The 23,079-nt window shown below is 30.3% G+C and overlaps 1 protein-coding gene across 2 annotated transcripts in view; it reads left to right on the top strand.

Moving 5' to 3' along the window:
• The first annotated feature begins 2,732 nt into the window (after positions 1–2,732).
• LOC142327473 (protein phosphatase methylesterase 1) overlaps positions 2,733–23,079 on the top strand; it is a 32,739-nt gene continuing 12,392 nt past the window's right edge. The window contains exons 1-7 of one of the 2 annotated variants that reach the window (XM_075370582.1): positions 2,733–2,914; positions 5,991–6,077; positions 7,423–7,606; positions 9,008–9,117; positions 11,091–11,333; positions 13,749–13,814; positions 14,158–14,317. In XM_075370582.1, the coding sequence (XP_075226697.1) occupies positions 2,829–2,914; positions 5,991–6,077; positions 7,423–7,606; positions 9,008–9,117; positions 11,091–11,333; positions 13,749–13,814; positions 14,158–14,317 (936 nt within the window). In that variant the 5' untranslated portion in view covers positions 2,733–2,828. The remainder of the gene's footprint in view (positions 2,915–5,990; positions 6,078–7,422; positions 7,607–9,007; positions 9,118–11,090; positions 11,334–13,748; positions 13,815–14,157; positions 14,318–23,079) is intronic. The other variant, XM_075370583.1, reaches the window with a different exon arrangement.

Here is a 23,079-nt window from a genome sequence, read left to right as displayed (position 1 = left end):
GAATTGTTAAATGCTTCCTTGGACTGACAAACTGCCATAGCCTCTGCACAATCAAAGTCATTTACTATACCTTTGATGGCCTTGAAATGCTCATTGTAAAACAGTACAGCTTCAATCCACGTTCCCCATCGAGTTACCACTGGTTCGAGAGGTAATGGCACACTTGGCAGTTTTTCTTTATAGGCCTTATTGCGAGCAGGTGCCTTAAGAAACACTTTCTTTGTTGATGAAATCAGTTTATTTACATTTCTAAATGTGGATCGTACTTCTTGTGCGAATCGATGTACTCTGTGAGCAAAGCATGTCAGATGAATCAAATTGCGATAAAATACCTGGAGGGCTTTGGCTGCCTTGATAATATAGGTAGCAGCATCTGAGAGAAATATAAACACTCTTTCATCTGCAGAGGATTCAGGAAATATTTTTTTAATACACTCATAAACAAACCTAGCTATCCGTAGAATGATTTGTCTTTGTAGGCCACCAGATAGGAAGAAGAAGGCTCTAGTTTTAATGCACCAATTAAATTCACAATGTAATGGCCACAATTGTTGATAGTTTTGTCAACTGAAATCCAAATAATGCTATCCTTGAGTTCATTGCATATTTCTTGCAGAACATGTAGGTAAATTGTTATGTAATCTTTACGCAATGTTGATTCATCTGGTATATTTTGATTCAAACAATATTTTCACAGAAAATCTTTAAAGGTAGAATTTGTAAGTTTGTGAAAAGAAATATTACTTGCAAGCAATGCTTCACATAAATCCATGATAAAGTAGTTTTTTGTTTACCTTTGGAAGTGGAACCACTGCTAATTGCCGTTTTTTAAGTTGTTCTTGTGAGCCTTTCTTTTGCAATCCTGCTATATGAAGACCTGTCTTGATATGCTGTTTTATTTGAAACTTTTTTGTGCACGAAATATTTTTCTCGGAAACTCGACAATATAAAACATTTCCGTCGTATGTAAATGTTGCAGGATAGTCAACTATCTACGAAGAGGCACTTTTTTTCGGGAGGCATGGTACACAATAAACCTTGCTCAAATAAATAAAAAACTAAACTAATGCAATGAGCGCGTCAAAACAATATCTTGCGTAATTTAATTGCCTAGTGGGAGGAGAGCTACAGTAGGCGTGCGCGACGCAGAACGGTATCGTCCGTCTTTGTCGCGCGTGATTCTGTGTTTTACTTAGCTTTATAATAATATTATCACACCAAAACCATAGACGCGCAGCTGCTAAGTGCGCTTTAAGAGCCGTACGGCTAATAGGCCGGCTACAACGTAAGATTTCATTTAATAACTAGGTACTCTACCGAAAATATACATCAGTACTAGAGTTTAAGGAAAATATGCAATAACCGGTGAGAATGGGCTTAATATGCAAATGCATATAATCCGGTCTCTAGTAATAAGATATTAAATTTTGAGTGACTGTGTCGGTTAAATCCAATCTGTGATTTTTAAAGCTTTGACAGTTAAAGGTAAATATTGAAGCAGCTTTTTGTTGTGATAAAATCGATGATTGTCTTCAATGCATGTTGTAAATCAACGTTATTATCAGCTTGTGGATCGCGTAATAATTGTTCATAGGGGTCGTTTTCAAATATGACATTTACCTAATTTCGCAACGGTTCATTATTGTCTTCAGCATCTCTACATAATAGTCTGCAAATTTCAAGAGTTTTTTCGATATCTAAGTTACATTCAAACTCTTTTCTTCATTGCAGAATCAGAAATTTACTGTCTTCATACAGTTGAACAAATTTTTTTCTACAAGAACGTCGTTATCTTCATAAGCTGTATATAACTGTGAGAAAGAGAGGAATAACGCCGCATACGCATAAGCCGTGTATCGTCGCTAGAGGCTTTTTCGTGACGCTCGTTTTTTCTCAGATGACTTCCCATCGCGAAGCCTGCGTTAAGAAGCTTCTCTTCAAAAGTGTTTAATCAATAATGAACTACAATTATCAATATCAACATTATTTGTGTTTTTATTCCATATGTAATGCAAAATTAAACGGATCTTCTAATGATTTATCCACCAGAAGCCTCAGAATTTGGAAATATTTTTAAGTAGATTCCCTTTCTTCTAGCAAATTTATATACCCTCTGAGTATATTTTTAATCAATATATCTTATTACAAACCAATAAACCAAGCTATCTGGTCACACAAAACATTTGTTATTTATAACACGAGCACTTAATTTAACATATATGCTAGCACTACATTCAGCAGAATTAACCTTTGTAAATTACCTTATAGAAACAGGACATACGTGTGAACATAAACCACACAAGTAGATTTTAAAAACGAAGATGTCAACTTACTTGAATCGTATAAAAATTTTCATTCAACATACCTTTCGATTACATCTAGGGGTTTCCTAACCAATTTAAGATGGGCGCCAATGATTGACCTCATTGAAAATTTAACAGAATCTTGTTTTAGTAACATAAGAAGATGAACCACTTTTTAGGTGTCAAAGAAACGCGTTAATGGTTGAAATTAAGAAAATTTTTACCGACAGGATAGCAGTGAAGTTTTTTAATCATTTCATATAAAAGCTCTTTGATGGTAAAGTAGAGTTGAAATGCAAATCTTATTCTTTGTTTTTACATCTAAATTCAATTCGACTGTTACGTCCATGAATAATGGATTTCCATTGCCTGCTTAAGTTGGCCTATTTCAGTTTTAGTCTACTTATTTTTGTTAGGTTGGCTACTATGTACCCTTGGACTAAACAAACCAGCTGTAGTACATGTTGCTGTCAGAGTTGTTATTTTACAAAATTCGTTTTCATTCGGTGTTGTTAACCGAAAGTAATGTCAGCGTTTCAGAAAGCGTTGTTTACGTCAAAATTACCTCCGCGATCTGTGCTTCAGGCGAATGGAAATACTGCAATGAACAGGTTTGGGGGTTTTATTTGGATAGATTTTAACGAGATTATTTTTAATACTTAATTGTAATGGCAAGCTTTAAGAGGGGGTTTAACCTAGTAAATTAGAAGTTTTAAATAAACCACTTAAATCTTTGGTTTGCAATTATTACGTATGTAGCGTGCCGAATTATTAGTGAATAAATATTAGATTTGCTTTTTATAACATTTTTTTAATATTAATGCCCAGTTTGTTTCTTATTGCCAAATAACAGTGTAAAAATTTATTATAAATGTCATTGTAAGTATCCTCTAGTTACGCACTGTTTTAATCAATTGCTTTTTATTCTAATAATTTATTTAGGGTTATTCTTATTACTAACAGTAATTGTGATCTGATCACATTTGATTGAATCTTGTGATTGTCATATGAGATTTGATTGTCAACTGTGATGTAAAGTTCTATTCCAGACTAATGCATTCAGTTATTTGTAATACTTTTTTTGTTGGCAAAGTTTTAATAGTTTCACACCAATATTTACTTTTAGGGACTTTTTAAATATTGTTTATATATTGTTAATTAATGAGTTTTGTTATCAAATTTTATATTAGAAAAAAAAAATTTGTGACAGGTAATAGTTTCCTGGCCGTCATTTGGAATGTTTTTGGTCTGTTTGTTATTTTCATAACAAACAATACTTAAATTACTTTTATCCAATAACAACTAATTTAATTAAAGAATTAAGTGATAATAACTTCATTTTTGTACCAGCAAAGCTTTTTTGGAAATGAATTGAGGAACCTCATCCTGTTAAGAGAGATGGATTAATTGACTTATGATTTTGTGAGTTATATATTCAGTTATAGTGTTCAAACACTTATGAAACCATCTTAGTAATTCTGTGTCAGGTGATCTCTTATGAATTTACTATTAGGTAATTTATTTAAATTGCCATTTGGTCAGCAGTAGTATTTTTCAAAATATAAAAAACTTATTGAGGGACATCTTTATTATAGTATAGTTATATTATAGGTATACATTTTAGTTTTGATATTTTATCCGAGTAATAATATGTTTTTTATTAGGTTTCTGTAATATTTTTACAAGGTCTTAAGTAGCTTTAATTTTATTTTTTTATTTAGTTTAAATTTGTTAATGAATTTCAGTGTTATTCATTTATTACAGTGTACTAGATTCATTTGTTGAAAGCTTGTTTTAGGCAAGGCAGTATAAAAATTGCCCATAAATATAATATGTGAGGCACTAGATTTGTACACACTATCAAACGTTTCTGCCTCAAAAAATCTACAGTATTTTCAGGAGAGAATAATCTTTTACTTACATTATAATTATTAATTTTTTTGCAACAGTTAATATTTTTATCAGTATCAATGGAATAGTTTACATAAAAAATAACCCATTAAAGCATAATAATGAGGTAGAAGATCCTAAACAGTTCACACAGACTTGACATGAACTGTTATAAGTTATCCATACATGTTTTGAATTATATTGGCCGTTTGGTTTGGTTCTATTATATTCACATTAAGATTATGTACCTCAACTAGTGAGTGACACATGCAAAACTGATTGAATTTCTTTAATAGATCAATATTGAATCTGGGACATAATATGTAAATTATGTTCCTGTGCATAATTTATACCCAGTTTTGATAATTTTTAATATTTTAATAGGTTTTGAATTTGGCTGAAAAAAAAAGATTGAAGTTTACAAGAAGGTTGTGAGAAGAAGAGAAATAAATACAAATTAGTTGAAAAGATCTGCTAAGTTTCAGCTGCACATCACAGCATTCAAAAAATAGTAATTTTATGAAGCCCCTATGTCTGGTCTTTCATTAACACTAACATTGACATCAGATAGGATTCTAACCCTTCCAGAATTCTTTTATAACCACATTATGTTTTCATCCAGATTTTGTATTTAAATAAGAAACAGAAGTGAAATTAAATTAAGGTATTGTAGCTTCGGTTCTTAATGCCAATTGGCTGGTTAGTTATAATCTCACATTATATATTTTTTAAAATCAATCTGGTAGATCATGCCTTCTCAGGATATCTACACTATTGATGATGGTTTGTCATCTTGTGAACTGTTGATTTTGAACACTTCTGCATTGTAAATTTGTAATTAATTTATTCTTTGTGCTCCAAATGTTTGGTCTCTGCAAATGGTAAATAAAGGAATTTTAATTTTGGTCACTAATATTTTATGGAGAGATTAATTCATATCCCATACTTTTAGTTTTGTACATTATATGTGCACTTCTAAGGTAGGACATGTATTTTTAACATAATAAACATCTTTGTTAGAATTTAATTTGTATACTTTATTATTACTTTTATTTTAAGACAATTCTTTTATCACCCAGTTTTAATACATCAAGCAATTTGAAGTGGTTTACAATGGTGCTTTATAAGTATCACAAATAATTTGTAATTTAGGCAGTTGTTCACAGTTTGATAAAGTTGTTATATTGATTAAAAATTTATTATATCTTTATGATATCAGTGAATATAAATATCCATTTTTTTAAGATACACTCATTTATGATTTCAGATTTATATCAAAACATTCATGTTCATAGTTTTGCATTACAGTTTTTAAAAAGATATATGAATAGTTTGAATGTTTGGCATTTATCTAAAAAAGTATTATTTATTCTTATTTAAAGAAACATATGCTGAATAGACCTAATGCTACTGTTAAACGGGTATTTATTGCATTACATGAGGTAATGGCAACAGTAAGATTGTTGTCAGTATGAATGGTACAGAGGATAAATGTTGAAGCCAATCAAACTGACCGGAATTGTTTGAGTCACCATGACAGAAAATACTAATAAAAGTTGGGCAGTTAAATATTTAATAAAAGATTGTGATATCAAAATTTGCTGTCATGTTGTCATAAAACCTTTTTGAAAATAATAGAGATGAAAATTGATCAAATACATCAAGCTTAGACAAACTTTATGTGATTTACTGCTTATTTGATATACATTTTATGATCTTTTATAATTTTGAACATAATGTTTTACATTATAATGGTATTTATTAATCATTTTAATGACTAGGAATTTGTTGTTATAGTTCAAAACAGAGAAGTAATTTAAATAGATTAAAGGGTATTTTGTTAAAAGAAAATGTCATTCAGCAACAGCTCCATAAAATTAAAAGGTAACCGCATCTTCTCATTGCAATTTGTCACTTATAGAATACTATTTATTTTTTGATAAACTTATTTTTTAAATGTATTTCACCTTATCAATGTTAAATTTCCTTTTTAAATTCTGACCTACAACCTAATGATGAGTGACCCAGTGACTCATTCCTTTCATCAATTTTATTTTTTATCTGAAGTAGCTTTCATTATTCACTTTACAATAAAAATAGTGTGAACATGAAATACTATTAAACCTTTAAAAGTCGGTTCAAAAAATTCTTGATTTGTAATGAATCATTTGAGTAAGAATTACTGCAGTAAGAGAAGACCTATTATGTAGAATAATATAGCAGAAAATTGAATAAGGTAGACCAACTGGTTTGGGACTTAACAGTAAACGACAAATGAAGAGTAAAAATTAATCTTGATTTAAATATATTTACCTAAGCAATGGTATAACAATTAGCTTCTAGAAAAGTTTTTCATGCATTTGCATTGCATTTTTCATGCAGTGTTCATTTTTCCTGATTTTTAAGAGACAGAGATGACGTATAATTCTTGTCACTCACCCCCCCCCCCCCCTGCGCTTGTAAAAAGAACCTAATCTAAGGTTTTCCCAACCCACCGGGTTGGTCTAGTGGTGAACGCGTCTTCCCAAATCAGCTGATTTGGAAGTCGAGAGTTCCAGCGTTCAAGTCCTAGTAAAGCCAGTTATTTTTACACGGATTTGAATACTAGATCATGGATACCGGTGTTCTTTGGTGGTTGGGTTTCAATTAACCACACATCTCAGGAATGGCCGAACTGAGAATGTAGAAGACTACACTTCATTTACACTCATACATATCATCCTCTGAAGAATTATCTAAACGGTAGTTACTGGAGGCTAAACAGGAAAAAGAAAATCTAAGGTTTTCCCATTAATTGAGTCCCTACAGCAAAAGTATACTGTAAACAAATTTTCTATTAGCCTTAAAGATTCAACATTTTCTACACACTTGACTGTTTTGAAAGGTAAAAGTATGCTACTAAAATTAAGGTAGAGTGAGTTACATGCTTCCATTACAGACTGATTTAACCAGTTGAAAATAACTTAAAATTATTTAGTTATCTAATTTTTTAATTAAAATGAAAATCCATTTCTTTTTATTGTACAGAAAATTTAACTGTAACTGATACTGCTGATAATGTGAGCTTAAAGGAAGTACTCTTAGATCCTAATACAAGTAGTCTTTTGAGAGTTCAGTTAAGGAAGAGTCATGTTATTTTTATAAACATATATATGTGTATAAGGAATTGTGTCCTTATACTAATAATCTGTCTTTGAAAAATGCACCTTAATGTTTTATTTTATTACAGGGGTAGAGTACGTGGAGGTAAACAGGATTTTACACCGGTTACTTGGGATAAATACTTCAGTGAGAGATCCGATGTTAAAGTTGGAGAAAACAGTTTTAGGGTCTATCGTTTGGGATCATCTGGCCCTTTACTTGTTCTACTACATGGTGGTGGATTTTCAGCTCTTACATGGGCTGTGTTTTCTGTTAGTATTATGCGAATTTTTTACGATTATAAATGTACTTATTGATAACTCTGTTTCAATTTTTTGTTTGTATTATATTATTATTATGTTTTAATATTATTATATTTTTACTTTTTTATTAAAACTTAAGTATAATAATAATACCATATTTTATAGATACTTGTTTCGTTATGGACTTGTGTGGTGGATCTTTTGTACAGTCATCTCTCACTTTTTACAGTCCTATTTTCTTTTGTCCCTACACAGGTTTTCAGGAGTTTTATGCTTTTCTACATACTGATAAACCTTTGTGTGATGTCCTAATTTTTCATAGTTTTTCCCATCTTTTGGAACCTATCCTTCATTAGTGACCATATCATTTTAATTGATTTTTCCTTGATACTTTCCTGCTTCCTTTTCAGTCCTCATTCTCATCTTATCATTCCATATACTACATTGATTGTCAACTAACAGCACTCCTGAACCTGTATTGAGTACTGTAGGTTTGTAAAAACTAAAAGTATCTTACAAGATCTGTAAGTAATCTTAAAAGAAGCCTTACAAGTAAGAGATGAAAACATAATGATAATGATATAGTATGGAAAGGAATGGTAGAGAGAATAGTTAGAGATCATGTATTAGGTTATTCCAATAATATTTAACGGTTAAATAAAGTAATGGAAAAAGAGGTAAATTAATAATTATTAAAATGAAAATGGCAAAATAAATGACAAAAAAGTTCATAAAAATGAAAATCTACAATTAAATGTCAATTTTTTCTACTTAACAGGATAAAAAGGAATGGATTAATGTAAATCTAAATATTTATGTTTAAACAGTGGTAAATAAGGAAAACATAAAATTAACAAAAATAAAGAATAAATAAATAAGGAAGTATGAAAAAATTAATAAAGAAACCAACTCTTATGACAGTAGAAAAAAAAATTCTACTTTCATTTATAAAATAAATGAAAATATGATATATAAAAGTCTACTTAGTTTTGATTATTTCAAATAAAAAAAAGTGGTCGATAATAATAATAATAATAATAATTACCCTTACTTTCTCAGGCCAAACTTTTTTATTAAAATTTTCAGTTTTTTATTTTATAAATATACACAGAGTTTGCTTGTAGAGGTTTCATAATTAATTTTTTGCTTTTCTTTTTTTCTCTATGTTTTGTATTGAAATTGATTTTTAATCTATTTTTGTATATCTACAGATTGCCTGTTAGCAGTCAGGGTGTGTTTTGAATGATCGATTTTTTATTTTTTTTTTAAATTGTCTTTCGGTGTTTCTATAGCAGTAATTAATAACTAAAAGACTTAATATTTTATTAGTTGTATTATCAGTGTAATTATTTTATGTAAGGTAAAATACATATTATGTCAAATTTTATTATTTTATATTTTCTTTTCTAGAAAACAATAGTAGAGTTAGTTGAGTGTCAGGTTCTTGCAATTGACCTGCGAGGTCATGGTGACACATCAACTGCAGATGACAGTGATCTTTCAATACAAACAATGATGAGGTAAATACGTACATTATTTTTATTTTATCAGGTTATTCAAAATTAAAGTTATTTTGGTTCATTAGTCAAAATGCCCATTTGACATACCTTTTGTCTATTATGTTAGTTTGTGTCCGTTTCCGTGTCAATATGGAAGCTGAACAGTTTCAGAGAAAGAATCCTATTTAAAATATAGATGTGTTTGAGACTTCAGTTCTGTAATGTATATTTTTTTCTTTAATGTTTACATACTGTGGTGTACTGAATTATGACTGATGAACATGTTAAAAAAGTTGAATAAATGGTGTGTGAAATATCATTTCATGTTTTTTGAACTGACTAAAATTGCTAAAAAATAAATGAATTGCTGAAAATAAATTTTGAATAAGATTTAGGTAAATAGTCAAAGTTTTTAAGTATGATTTACTGTTATTATTAAATATATTTTTTTTCTGCTATCATCATAATTTTTATATTTATTACAATTATCTACCTTTCTTAGCTTCATCGTAATTAAATCACATGTTGATGCATTTTAGATTTTTTCCATTTTCGGATAAAAACTCACTGTATTAGAGTACAGTGAGATTTTGGATTTTTTTTTTTAAATCAAGAAAGAAAAAGAAAGGTAAAGTGTGAGTGGGAATGTATCTTGGTGGTCTTCTAAAATTGAATAATTTGTTAGTTATGAATAATTTTTATGGACATGTGACAGATGATGTAAAGAAAGTCCTTCAAAAAGGATAAACAAAGTAAGTTTGTATTTCTGATAGAATGGCGTTATTGCTCCAGCCACTTTATGTTTTAATAGGCCTTTCAAAGGTCATTTAAAATTTTTTAATTGATCTGGGTGGTGACTATAGTCCATGAGATGATTCCTGTGGGAGTTAAAAAACAGTTTTATTATAAGCAAAATAGTTTGAAATTAATAAACACAAATATATGTTGTTTTTTTCTGTTAAGTTTGGCCTGTAATTTTTGGTGCATATCTTTTAGGGGGAAGCATTGTATATGATCAAAAACTGTAATTCAGTATTTTATCAATATAAAAAAAATAATCGTACTCTAAATTCATCAAAATTCACTTGAAAGTTCAAAAGTCATGAAATGATATCTCCCATACAATTTGTTCAACTTTTGAACAAATAAATCTGTACATGATATATAAAGCTGTAATCAAAAAGTGTAGCTTTGGTTTCTATAAACTATATGCAATGTTGGAAATTATATGCAATTTTAATTACGTGCAATGTCTTTATAAGTTATTCACAGATATTTTAAACAGTTCTTTCTGAACTACATGTTGAGTTTTATTGAATCATTAAGTCAAACGACTTTTATTATGAATTAAAAAAAATCATAAATTCATACATTTTTAAAACATTGCACAAAAAAATATTTATTTCTGTATAGATTTTCTTTATTATTTTCTTAGATTTGTATCACTATTTATTTATATAATTATTAATTATTTTTATGTGTTAATATAGCCTAAATATATTTATGTTTATTAATTTTGTATTTTACATGGTTTTCCTTGATTCTTGGAGGTGAAGAGAGATATTGTTCCTTTTGTTGGTTATACTTCATTTTCTACCAGTTATGTATAATGTATAATTGTATTCAGGTCTGAAAATAAAATGTTCATCAAAAACATCCTATTTTAGACTTTAATCATATTGAAGATGTTCTGAAAACTATTATTATTGGTCTGTTATAATCTTATAAAATTTGTTGAAGAAACTGGTCAGCAGATTTGCCAGAAATGTGTTCAATCTATAATGAATGTGACCCACAGTTTTAATTGTGAGTAACTATAAATTTTAGGACTATTTTGAACACTTGAGTGCAAAGAGTAAGTATTTTTTTTGGCTATTGTAAATGAAAAATAATACAAGTGTGATGTTGTTATAACCTTTTTATTGTATAAATAAGTAATAACTACTATATTATATATTTTAATATCTTATTAATTTATTTTTTGTTGTTTTTAGTGATGTAGTCAGTGTAGTACAGGCATTGTTTCCAATGGCTCCTCCTATTGTTTTAATGGGTCATAGTATGGGTGGTGCAATAGCAGTACATGTTGCACATTCAGATCAGCTCTCAACAGTAATAGGGTTAGTGGTGATCGATGTAGTTGAGGGAACAGCTCTTGGTGCATTAGCTAGTATGCAGAGTTTTCTGCGTGGAAGACCACAAAGTTTTCTTTCACTTGAAGATGCTATTCGTTGGAGGTATTTTTTGTTATTTTATTCATTATTTATAAATCTAAAAATTAAAGCTATTTATTATTCATTTTTTGATGTTACAGTTTATATAATACAATTCTACTTTATGAGTTAACACTACGATTAGTTGCTGCACTGATTTAAATTTTTTTGTTCTGCAAACATTATTTTTAATATATTTTAATTTTCTTTGGAACTGCTTTCTTTATAATTTTACTTTGTAAAATGTTTCTAGTGACAAAACAGTATGTTACCTTATGTGTTAGTTGCTATTACACGTTGAACTCTGTTAATTTTTGGTATTAAGATAGATTGTTCCTCGTGCAGGATCCACCTGTGAGTTCCAAGTACAGGATGAGTGTGGATATACACTCATGTTGTCCTGTGGCTTAAGTATTTTTAAATAACTGGTTTTTTTTTCATTTATATTATATCAATGGTTTTTACAATTGAGATTATTATTATTATTATTATTTTTAACTATATTAACAAATTAATTGGATTTATAATTTGTTCTTGAATGATGATGTATCAAAGTAAAATAATAATCATTGATAATTTTTACTTGTCTTGTAAAACCTGTTGATAGTAATGCCTTTAATATTTTTACAATTAATTATTTCTTTTAATTAGAACTACCTAAGTTAGCTTATGTCTCCACTGAAAATGTCACCTGAATTTTCCAAGAAAACTTGTCATATAAAAAATGTACTCATGTTACTGTGAATGTAGGCTCATATTACAATTTAAATTTGATATAAATTTTTTTACAGCTAATAAATTTTTTCCCCTGTTTATTCATACCTTAAAACTTCATGACATGGTACTTTATTGTTATGCAAATGCAGATTGTAAAATTATGTTCCTAATTTTCATTGGTTCTTATGATCTCATGATCTACATGCTTTTGCCAATGATATGGAAACTTGAATATTCCTTGTTTGTAAAACCTTTGAGAGTCGTCAACTAGTCGTAAAAAGAGAATCGTAAAAAGAGGAGTCTTCAACCAATTGCACATGCTTTTCTTGATGTCTTCATTGTTTTTGAATAATTCTCCTCCAATTAATCCTTTCAAGGGCACAAACAAAAATAGTCATAAGGGGACAAATCTTGACTGTAGGGAAGGGTGTTTGAAGGTTTTCCAGTGCTTTTTTTTTATCCCTTACCAAAATCATGCCTGGGGTTGTCATCGAGAAAGATGACATCTCTAATGGGCATACCCTGTCTTTTGTTTCGGTAGGCGGCTTTTGTTGACTGTAGCAGCTGGCAATAGTAAGCTGCATTCACCGTTCATTGATTGTGGAGAAAATCAATGAGTAAAACAACCCTTGAGTCAAAAAAATCATTGCAAGAACTTTTCCGGCTGAAAAGGGTTTTGGCCTTTACTGGGCAGCCATCGTCCTTCCTTCGCTACTCCTTACGCACCATTTTTGACAACTGAGTGTAATGATGGACCCATGTCTCATCAAATGTGATGATGCGCTTCAAAAAAATCTTACCCTTCTTGCTGAAATTGATTCAAAAGACTCTCATGGATCTCCAACCTAACCTGTTTTGATTTTTGGTCAGCGACCTCAGAACCCAACGAGCACTAATTCTTCTAAAGTTAAGGTGATCAGTGATAATGGATTGAGTACTTCCATAGCTGATAGCCACTTCTGACATGATTTCTTCATCAGTGAACAGGTGATCTCCTTCGATAAGCTCTCAAACGGCATGGATATTGTCAGCTCTGAGACTTGACCTTGGACGTAGATCATGACATTAGTTTTCTACACTTTATTGCCCACTCTTAAATTGTCTGGCCCACGTATAGACTCGGTTCTGGGACAGTGTAGCATCTCCAAATTGTACCTTTAAATGAGTTAAAATTTCCATGGGTTTAACACCTTCATTAGTTGAAAACTTTATGATTATACGTTGTGCAATAGACAATGGAATCTTGCTCACTCATGGCTGTACTGATGACAGAACAGACTGGAAAAGCTAACATGCTGGTTCCTTCTCTCTAACACACCGAACATTAACTTCCCACTCTGCCATCTAGCTCGGAACTGCTTGTGTAGAAAAGCAAAATTATTGTTTAAATTTGATTCACTCTCATAGAATTAAAAGTAGGACGCAGGCTATACTTGCCGCTTAGATCATCTGTCCATGCTACTCTACGCAGGCTATACTTGGGTTTATGATTTAAAGTGCTAAAGAGCAATGTTTGTCAACAGTGATTTTTCTGGCAGACGTGTTTTTTAATTTTTAATATTTATCTCTTGTTTAATTAGTTTTATAGTTATGATATCATATAATGACAGAAAATATTTTATACATTGTAAATAAAAATATTTGGTTAATTCTCATATTATTAGTTTTTGATATTACTATACTTATAATAATTATTATACTTAATGTTTAACTATTTTTCAGTTTACAAAGCGGTCAGTTGAAAAATACCGAATCTGCTAAAGTATCTATGCCAGGACAGATAAAAAAGTAAGTATATGTTGTTTAATCTTATGTGTATGTAACAGTTAGTAGATTTCATTATCTACAGTTGTATATTTGTAGACATAGTTAACCAACCTACTGGGTTGGTTAAAAAACAAAAAAAAATTGAACCACCAATCTATAACAGTATTGGCAGTGTGGTGGTTGTAGTGGCTGTATTGTTGTTATTGATTAAAAAAAAAAAGTAAGAACAATGAATCATGTGGATAGTCTGCACTGGCTGCATTGATAGCAGACGTGAATGAAGTATTATGCTTAATTGTATCCTGTAAGGTTTTTTACATAAAATTTTTTTTCTATTGTATATGTTTCTTTAATATTCTTATAGTGGGAGAACTGGAAAGACTGGTGTACAAGAATTAGATGTATCGTTGCAGGAAGATGTTGCTGATGGTGTAGCTTTACCACCTCGAACATTAGACAGGAAGAACAAATCAGAGGAAGCGATAGAAGAGGAGGAAGAAGGTGAATCTGACTTTAAAGTTCCTGTAAGTTTCAGTGATATTAATCTTTTATTAGTGTATTTAACAAGATGTACAGTAAAACTCGTATTGTTTTTCTTGCCTCTCTGAGTTCTATTTTGAATTAAAAAAATCTTTTTCTAAATGATAATGTTTTAAAATGTGGTTGAAGCCATTTAGAAGAGGATATGAATAATATTTTCTTTTGTAAATCTTTTTTCCACATATTAGTAATACTTATTAAATTTTTTTTTAAGGTTTAATGTTGTTTTATAATATGTATATACCAGGTGGCCTGAAATTCACTTTTCCCAATTATTAAATAAGAAAATGTTTAATAAAAAAATGTTTCTTGGTATCCTATCCACTTAGGAAAAGCTTGATTGAAGTAAGTTTTTAAATCAAAGAACATAGTGTGGAGGTGCACCATTTTACTGCCATACATGGGACATCCAATGTCAAAAACTAAGTTGTTTATCGGTTTGGAGAGTAATTTAAAATGATGTGTTTGTACACATAATTTAAGGGATTTTTTTGCGGCCTTTTTCTCAGAAGGGATATCAATAATTTTGCACTATTATCAGACATGGTGTCAAAATAATTGTGTAACTAAGTTGTTCAGACACAAAGCTCATACACTACACTCACGTTCCAGTAAACTTAAAAAAATGCATTATATTGCCTTTAAGTAAATAACACAAACACAAAAATTGAACATGGGAACAAAAGATTGATTATATGAAAAATCAAGTGTTTTATTAGAACTGAGAAGACATAACACACATTTGATTACTTGACTTATATGACTACATGATTATATGACTACTGATTTTTATAAACAGTGTATAGCTCACCTCGTAGGCTACCGATACTTATTTTATTATTTTTCTTAAACATAGAGAATTCATTTTATTTTCATGTATGTGTGATGTTCTCTAAAAATTCTTGACGTGTATGAATGATGAAACTGTGATTATTTTTATTTTAAAGTATGCTCTTATCAAGATTTTGGTATAATAATTTTTTACAAAATAAAGAGTTCATTAGATGTAGCTGTTAAAAAGTATTCTGCAGACCTGTTCAATTAATAATTTGTAAAACGTTTGCAACAATGTTGATAATCTATCATGTACAGAATACGAGTATACTTGCAATTTAGAATCTGTTCTTTAATTCAAACATTTTAAGAAGTAAATTATTATCAGTTAGATGTACTGTGTAAATATTTGCTCGCTATGGGATACAAATTGCACTAAGGAATGTGTTTACAACTGCCGCTGAAAAATAAGAGCTGAGAACAGTCAAGAGTTGCACAGCTCTAAATCTTGACTCTTCTCCACTCTTATTTTTCAATGGTAGTTGTAAACATGTTCCACTCCATTCCTCTACTCTATTCCATTTGAACAATGAGGACTAAGAAGACAGATTCATCTGTATCTTCTTGCTCCTGTTTTTACTTATTTTGAATCCATTTATTTTCTAGTCCTTCTAATGAAGGACTATTATCTAATGAAACTAAAACTTTAAACTATCTTGATCGTTTTCAGTGAAATATATTGATTTACGTTTTCTTAACTCTGTGTGTTTTCAAATACTGTTTTTAAGTATTTTTATGGTTCTGATTTACATATTGATAGCAAATCATCATTTGCTTTGTTTTATGTAATTGTAATCTCTGAAATAGTTCTTGATATATTTTCTAAGGAAACGATTAAAGAAAAAAATTCTTTTCCATGATTTCTAAATAACTGAATGGTAATTTTTATCATCATCATTCACTAAAGCCTTGTCGATTTAGCTACATCACTCTCATTCTCCGCCTTACTTTTCAAGTCATTATATGAACAAAGGCCCATCTCTTCTTTAACATTATTGATGATTGTTGCTCTCAGTCTACCTTTAGGTATTTTACTCAAAACCTTGCCCTAAATATATTCGTCAAGAACTGGTCATGTCCTATCAATTTCCTCTTCTTCATATAACATTTAGCAAGGACCTTCACTCACTTCTGCTAACACTGATCATTTCTTTTCCTATCCACCCAGCTTGTTCTTATTATTCTTCTCCAAATCTACAATTCCAGTGCTTCCAGTCTTCTTCTTTCTGCCTTCCCAAGCATCCATGTTTCAGATCCATAAGTTAGAACACTCCAGACACAAGTGTTAGCAAAATATTTCCTTATTTGCATACTTTTATGATTGTTGTTAGTATATTCTTTTTATCCTGGAAAGCTCGTTTTGCCAGTGCTATTCTTCTTTTTACTTCTGTGGCACATTTATTATCACTAGTGATGGTGCTTCCCAAATAACAAAAACTGTGAACTTTCTCTACAACAGTATCATCTAATTTAATATCGACCTGTGTATCTTCCTTTGTTTTTCTTCTCCTTATTAATTTTCAGTTTAAGTTTTGTTAGTACTTTAGATAGTGTTTCTAACATAATCTCCATTCCTCTTGCTGATTCCGCCTGTAATACAATATCATATGCAAAGCAGGGATATAATGAATGGATTTTCCATAATTCTGATTACTTTTTGTTCTTTCATTTCTACAATAGCTTTTTCAATAAACAAATTAAACAGAAATGGTGACAGTGTGCAACCTTGCCTGACTCCTTTTCTTATTTTGGCCTCTTTCTTTAAGCTGTTGATTTTAATCTCTGTTTTCAGCATTTTATACAGATTCAGAATTAATCTTCTATCCCTGTCGAGCTTTATTTCCCTCATTGTTTGAAATAGCAGTTCCCAATCCACCTTGTCTAAGGCTTTTTCTAAGTCTACAAAAGTCAAAAAGGTCTTCCTATTAACCCCAAGTCTTCTCTAATAACACTTTCAGCACTAGTATCGCCTCTCTAGTTCCCTTCCCAGATCTGAAACCGAATTGGTCTTCCAAATTTGCCTCAATTTCTTTTTTATTCGGTTTTTAACAGTGTTTAGCATTATCTTTGAAGTGTGGGATAACAAAGAGATTGTTCTGTAATTGGTGCAATTCTTGCATTTCCCTTCTTAGGAATTGTTACAGTTTTGCTATTTATAAAATCTAGCGGCGGTATCGTTCCCTCTTCGTAGCAATGTTTGATAAGCCTATACAAACCCTCCTTTGATGACTCTCTTAATTTTTTTAATATTTCTGCTGGGATGTTATCTGTGCCTGTCGCTTTGCCATTGTTCAGGTTATTCAAGGCGTTGTCAAATTCTTCCTTAGATACAGATGGTCCCATCATGTCCATGTCTCTTTATCCACTCTATTTTCATTTTCCACTTATTCCCTACTGTTAACAATATCCTTTCCTTCTTATAGTTCCTCAATATATTCTTTCCATCTGTCACCTACATTATCTAAATCAAAGAAGATCCCAAGTTTTATTCCTTTCCATACTTGTTTTTATTCTTGATTTTATCATCATTGATTTAATACTCAAGTAAGCTCTATCAGTTTTTCTTCCTAGGTTTTTCTGAATCTCCTCATTTCCGTCCTGCATCCACCTTTCTTTTTCCAGTCTGCATTTTTGAGTAATCATGTTCTTTATCCTTTTTGTACTTCTCCAGGTCTTTTCCTCTTAATTTGTTTTGCTCTTCAATGAGGTCCAGTATTTCTTTCGTCATCCAAGGTTTCCTTGGTTCTAACGAGTTTAGCCCTATTATTTCCGTAGCTGTTACTGTTATAGTTTTTTCATTCCTTCCCATCCTTCTTCTCTGCTGATCAACTCATCTGTCATTATTTTCAGCTCCATAACTATTTCCTCTTCCTTGAGTTTTCCTACACATCATTTATGTTGGCTAGCTCTTTTGTATTTCCGAAAACTAATATCATACTTTGCTATCACAAGGACATGATCACTATCAATGTCATATCTGACATTGATAGACTATTTGAATGACTAGACTATTTGGTTTTTATACTTATCCTTAAGCTGAATATAGTCTATCTCGTATCTCCTGCCATATCTTGGCATTGTCCAGGTATACCTTCTTCTTTTGGGCATTTCAAAGCATGTGTTAATGACATTCATTCATACTGTTCACGGAAAAATAGAAGTCTTTCAGCTTTCCTAATCCAAATTTGCCCATCCATTTTCGTTTAGTGCTTTCACTGACTGATGCGTTGAAACCACCAACTATAATTAGATTATCCTTGTCTTTAATGAACTTCATTAAATCATCTATCTGTTCATATATTTCCTCCACTTTCTCATCCTTTCTATTAGTTGTAGGTAAGTAGATTATGATAACACACAAATTAACAGGATGGGCTTTAATTGTAACTATGATATGTAATACTGTTTTAAGTATTTTTATGGTTCTAATATATGTATTGATAGCAAATCATCATTTGCTTTATGTAATTGTAATCTCTGAAATAGTTCTTGATATATTTTCTAAGGAAACGATTAAAGAAAAAAATTCTTTTCCATGATTTCTAAATAACTGAATGGTAATTTTTTTGAAAAGCTTAAAGCTTAAATCTTAAATCACATGACATTGTAATTAAACTATTTCACAGAAATATGGATTTTATTAATCATTATTTTTCTTAAATAAATCTTATTTTACCGTGACATGAATCATATAATGTTAATTATCAGAATACATTTCATTATTTATTGTAAACATCGGCAAAACTACAATGTTTTCTTAAAATATACATAACAGTAAGTAATGTTACATGAGACAGGGCCCATTCAGTGATGCTCCCTCCACAAAAAAAAAAAAACAGTAAAAGATTATAACATAAACATCCATGTTGATAAACTTATTTAGAATAACAAGTAAGATCCAATAAACCCTCATGTCAAAAGCACTATCATCACTGGTTTATACAACTTGTCCAGTTTATCGACCAATGTGACCAACACCTTCAGTTCGCACATGATGACTTATCAAACAGAAAATAAACACAGGTAGAATGAAAACTGTAATAATCAGCAGTAGCGTTAAAAAAATAGTAAACAAATATTGTTACAAAATAGTACCGTATTTTTATTAACATAAAAATGGAATATCTTCAACGACCGTCACTAAGGTCCAGCAGTTGAACCATTTTCATTCGTTTAATGTCATCACTGTTGTCTAGCAAATCGAAATCAAGAGGATTTACATGTCTATTTAGTCTAACCATCTATTTAGAACTGAAACGGTAATCTCATCCTGAAAAAGGGGATACCAGGTATCTATGTTTTCAGAATTCCTGATGGAAGGCGGTTGGGTAACTCTCCTCCATGTTTTGTACTGTAACCCTTGGATCAATTTAATATTGTTCTCACTTGTCGTTCCCGAGAGCTGAATCCCATACGTCCATATAGATTTCAAGAAAGTCTTAGGTACTTAAAAGCCCATTTTTTAAAATTCATCAAATAAGCCCAAAATACTTAAAAGCTAAATTTGTTAAAATCTAAGCTCAAAATATTTTAACTTAAATATCTTTTCGTGCAAAAACCTTTCATTATTGAACAAATGCATCAAATGATGCGGATAATCATTAAATTGTTGTTCGTATTTTTGAAATAAATTCTTTAATTTTCTGTTCCACTCTGTTAAGCCAAATTTCATTGTAAATAAATTCATTTTTAGTTTCCACAGATTAGCAGTATATTTTGTTTGGAAACATGGAAGAATTTCAATTTTAAGTTCTCGGTATGCCCAACGTTAAACTCCGTTTATCCAAACAGATTTAAAAATTGACTTTTACAATCTTCCTAGGAACCATTTTAATCAACATACTTCTCACTGCCAAATCGTGTTGTTTTACGTATGTTAATTTTTATGCTATTCTAAGTGAGATGACAAAAATGCGTTTTTAAATACTTTAAGTCCCGAATAAACTCTCCTTTATAAAGAGTGCAAATAATACGTAAGGATTTGTTTTCATTAGCATTACTTCAGAATATTATTACAAATATTAAATTTTTTTTTTTACAAAATACATTTAAAAAGTTGGAAAAGGTCGGCGTTCGTAAATCCATTGGAACTAACGATTGTTTAAATGTAGTGTCCTGATATCAGTTGCCATTATTGTACAATGATAATTTTTTTATTTTTTCTGTGTAAAAAAAAAAGATTGCAAAAAATTCTGAGAATTAATCTGATATAATTTATACCGCTGGATATGATAAAATTAATTTACGAAAAATATTAATATTAATGATTGATGAAAAAAGAAATTTTTGTGAAATATTCAGTGTCACAACAATCTGATCTGACAATCTCTCTTTTGGTTATTGAGAAAAGTAATTTTAAAGGTGTGACAGTATACGATGCTGCAGATTAACCAATACAGCCACTGCCACTGTTTTGAGATGCGACAGACGGCAGCTGCCTTCTATTATTTGACTAAAATCATTAAAAAATAGAAATAAAATAACAAAACAAAAAAAAATGAAAAACAAATTTCAGTCACTTCCTCGTGGTTTTCATGGGTAACGCTAAAAAATCGTCCTAGTTTAGGTCAATCAATTTATTTGTTTAAGAAGATAGAAAATAAGGAAATTCAACAACAATAATAAACTAAAATAAATAACAAAAAAATGATAATAATAATAATAATAAATAAATTACATACAAAATAGAATTTCAAATAAGGACAAGATTTATTTAAATATATTATAATGAACGGTAATATCAACACCTTTAACAACTAGCATTGCAATAACAAGATAAGATTAGACAAGTCTAAGATTCAGTTCCCTTATTTGCAAATACCTTTCGTGTTTACAATAGACTACCCCTACAATTTATGAATGAATTTTATCTGTCACTTTCACTGTTTGTCTACTAATAACTCACCGAACAACCTCCTTCATTTACCCACTGTCCACACTGGAGTGCTTGTGAAATCACTTTTTTCTTTTTGTTTTTCAGAGTGAAAAATACTTTCATGTTATCATCGGCCGGAAACGATGTATTTGTTTTAAAAAATCAAGTGTTAAAAATTCACAATTTAAAATTGATTAACAATAAAAACATTTTTAAAAACAATTAAAATCCATCTTAAAATAAAAAAAAAACCTGTAGCGTATGCTAAAGATAATAAGATAATAAAATTACCACCTGCTTTACGGCAAATGGCATAAGTAGCTGAAACACAGTATTCAAATATTTGTATACTGATGGCCCTCAGGAGTTGTAAAACATAAGATAACTTTGTTTCATTACCCCGTAGAATAGTTCAGGTGTTAGCCCTAATTTAAATTTGTGACGCTATGCCGCATACCAAATGCAATCTGTAAGGATGTGTTGCACTGTTAGTTGGCAGTCACAGCGAGCACAAACAGCTGCATCTGCTTGCGTCATCAGATATCCACGAATGCTATTTGCTATTTGCAAACAAAGAAACAAGAAAACAAAGAACAAAAACAAAGAAACAAACAAAGAAACTGGATGAAGTTTCTTACATAGAAAGTTGAGTAAACACATAACTATTATGAATAATTAAAAGTTAACAAATAAAATTTGATATATATCTGTCATCAATCATATTGATTATGCACAAGTTTAGATTGCAGTTTTTACGTATTGTACCTTAAAAGACCTCTGTAAAATTACAGCTGATTTTTTCTAATTTTGCTGGTTCTTTTTTGTGCTGTCTTAAATTATTATAGATATTGCATTTTTTATAGTTTATTAGGATTTTTTGGATATAATATTTGTTTATGTAATTGATTAATTTATTTATATTTGTTTTGCTTTAGAATTTTTTCATTCTATATTGACTTAAGTCTGTTATTAATTATTTCAGTTTAGTCCTAAACCTACTTAATTTGTGTTCATCTGTAAGAGCAACTGGGAGGGCATTAATTTTTTTTGTTTTTCTAATATAGCCTGCTTTCAGTTGCAGTAATTACTTCTCTGGAAATTATATTTATTTCTGTTATGTAATTTTTGAAAAAGTACATAAATTTCTTTGTAAAATACGTTTTATATTTTTAGATATAAACATAGAGTTTACAAACAGAAGGATGGTCCAACACCTCCTATTGCAATTTTTGCTATATTGAGCAGTGTGAAGACATGCATTGTCATGGAGCAGACACACTGTCTTAGTGAGCAGGGCACTCTGATGTTGTGTGCAGCTCGCAGTGACGTTTGTAAAGTTCTGCAGTACCTTGCTGTGTCTGTAGTTTCTGTTTATGGCAGAATCACTCAATGAGAAGAGAGTGCCCCCAAAACAATGCCACCACAATTTTTTGTGGTTGAGGATGTCTTTGAACCTTTTGGGTTGGTTTGACAATGTGAATGGTACAATTTAAGTGACTGTTGGTTAGTTTTAGATGTATAGTACAGCTTCCATGTATCATCTCCTATCACTCTGTGCTCTTTTAAGTATTTATCCCCTTCTGTACCGTTATGATAAAAAAATACCAGAGAGCAACTTTTCTTTTCTAAACTGTGTTTTACTGTCAGCATTTGTGGGATCCACCATACAGAAATTTTTTTGTAGTGATTATATTCACTGATTATTTCATAAACAGAAGATTGAATGCATGAAGGTCATCAATTGTGTATCTTCTGTCTTGTCAAATGTGTTCATCAACAGCAGTTTTCAGCTTAACAATGAAGAAGATTGAAATCCAGATCTTGATTCTATAATGAATTTTAGCTGGGTGATTGCTTATTTTGCATTTAAAAAATTAATCACTGATTAGCAGGATTGATGAATGACGCGGGTTAATAAAATGCTATTAAAAATATTGTTTAATGGACCTAAGAGTTAATTGACAGTATCGTAGCCAAATAAGTAATGTTACCGACCAGTTGTGTTCTAAAGTGTTAACTTCTGTCATTAATGTGTGC

The sequence above is a fragment of the Lycorma delicatula genome, chromosome 7, assembly GCF_047948215.1.
Source record: "Lycorma delicatula isolate Av1 chromosome 7, ASM4794821v1, whole genome shotgun sequence".
NCBI lineage: Eukaryota > Metazoa > Arthropoda > Insecta > Hemiptera > Fulgoridae > Lycorma > Lycorma delicatula.
Note: the sequence above shows the minus strand (reverse complement) of the source record. Positions and strands in the feature narration are given on the sequence as shown.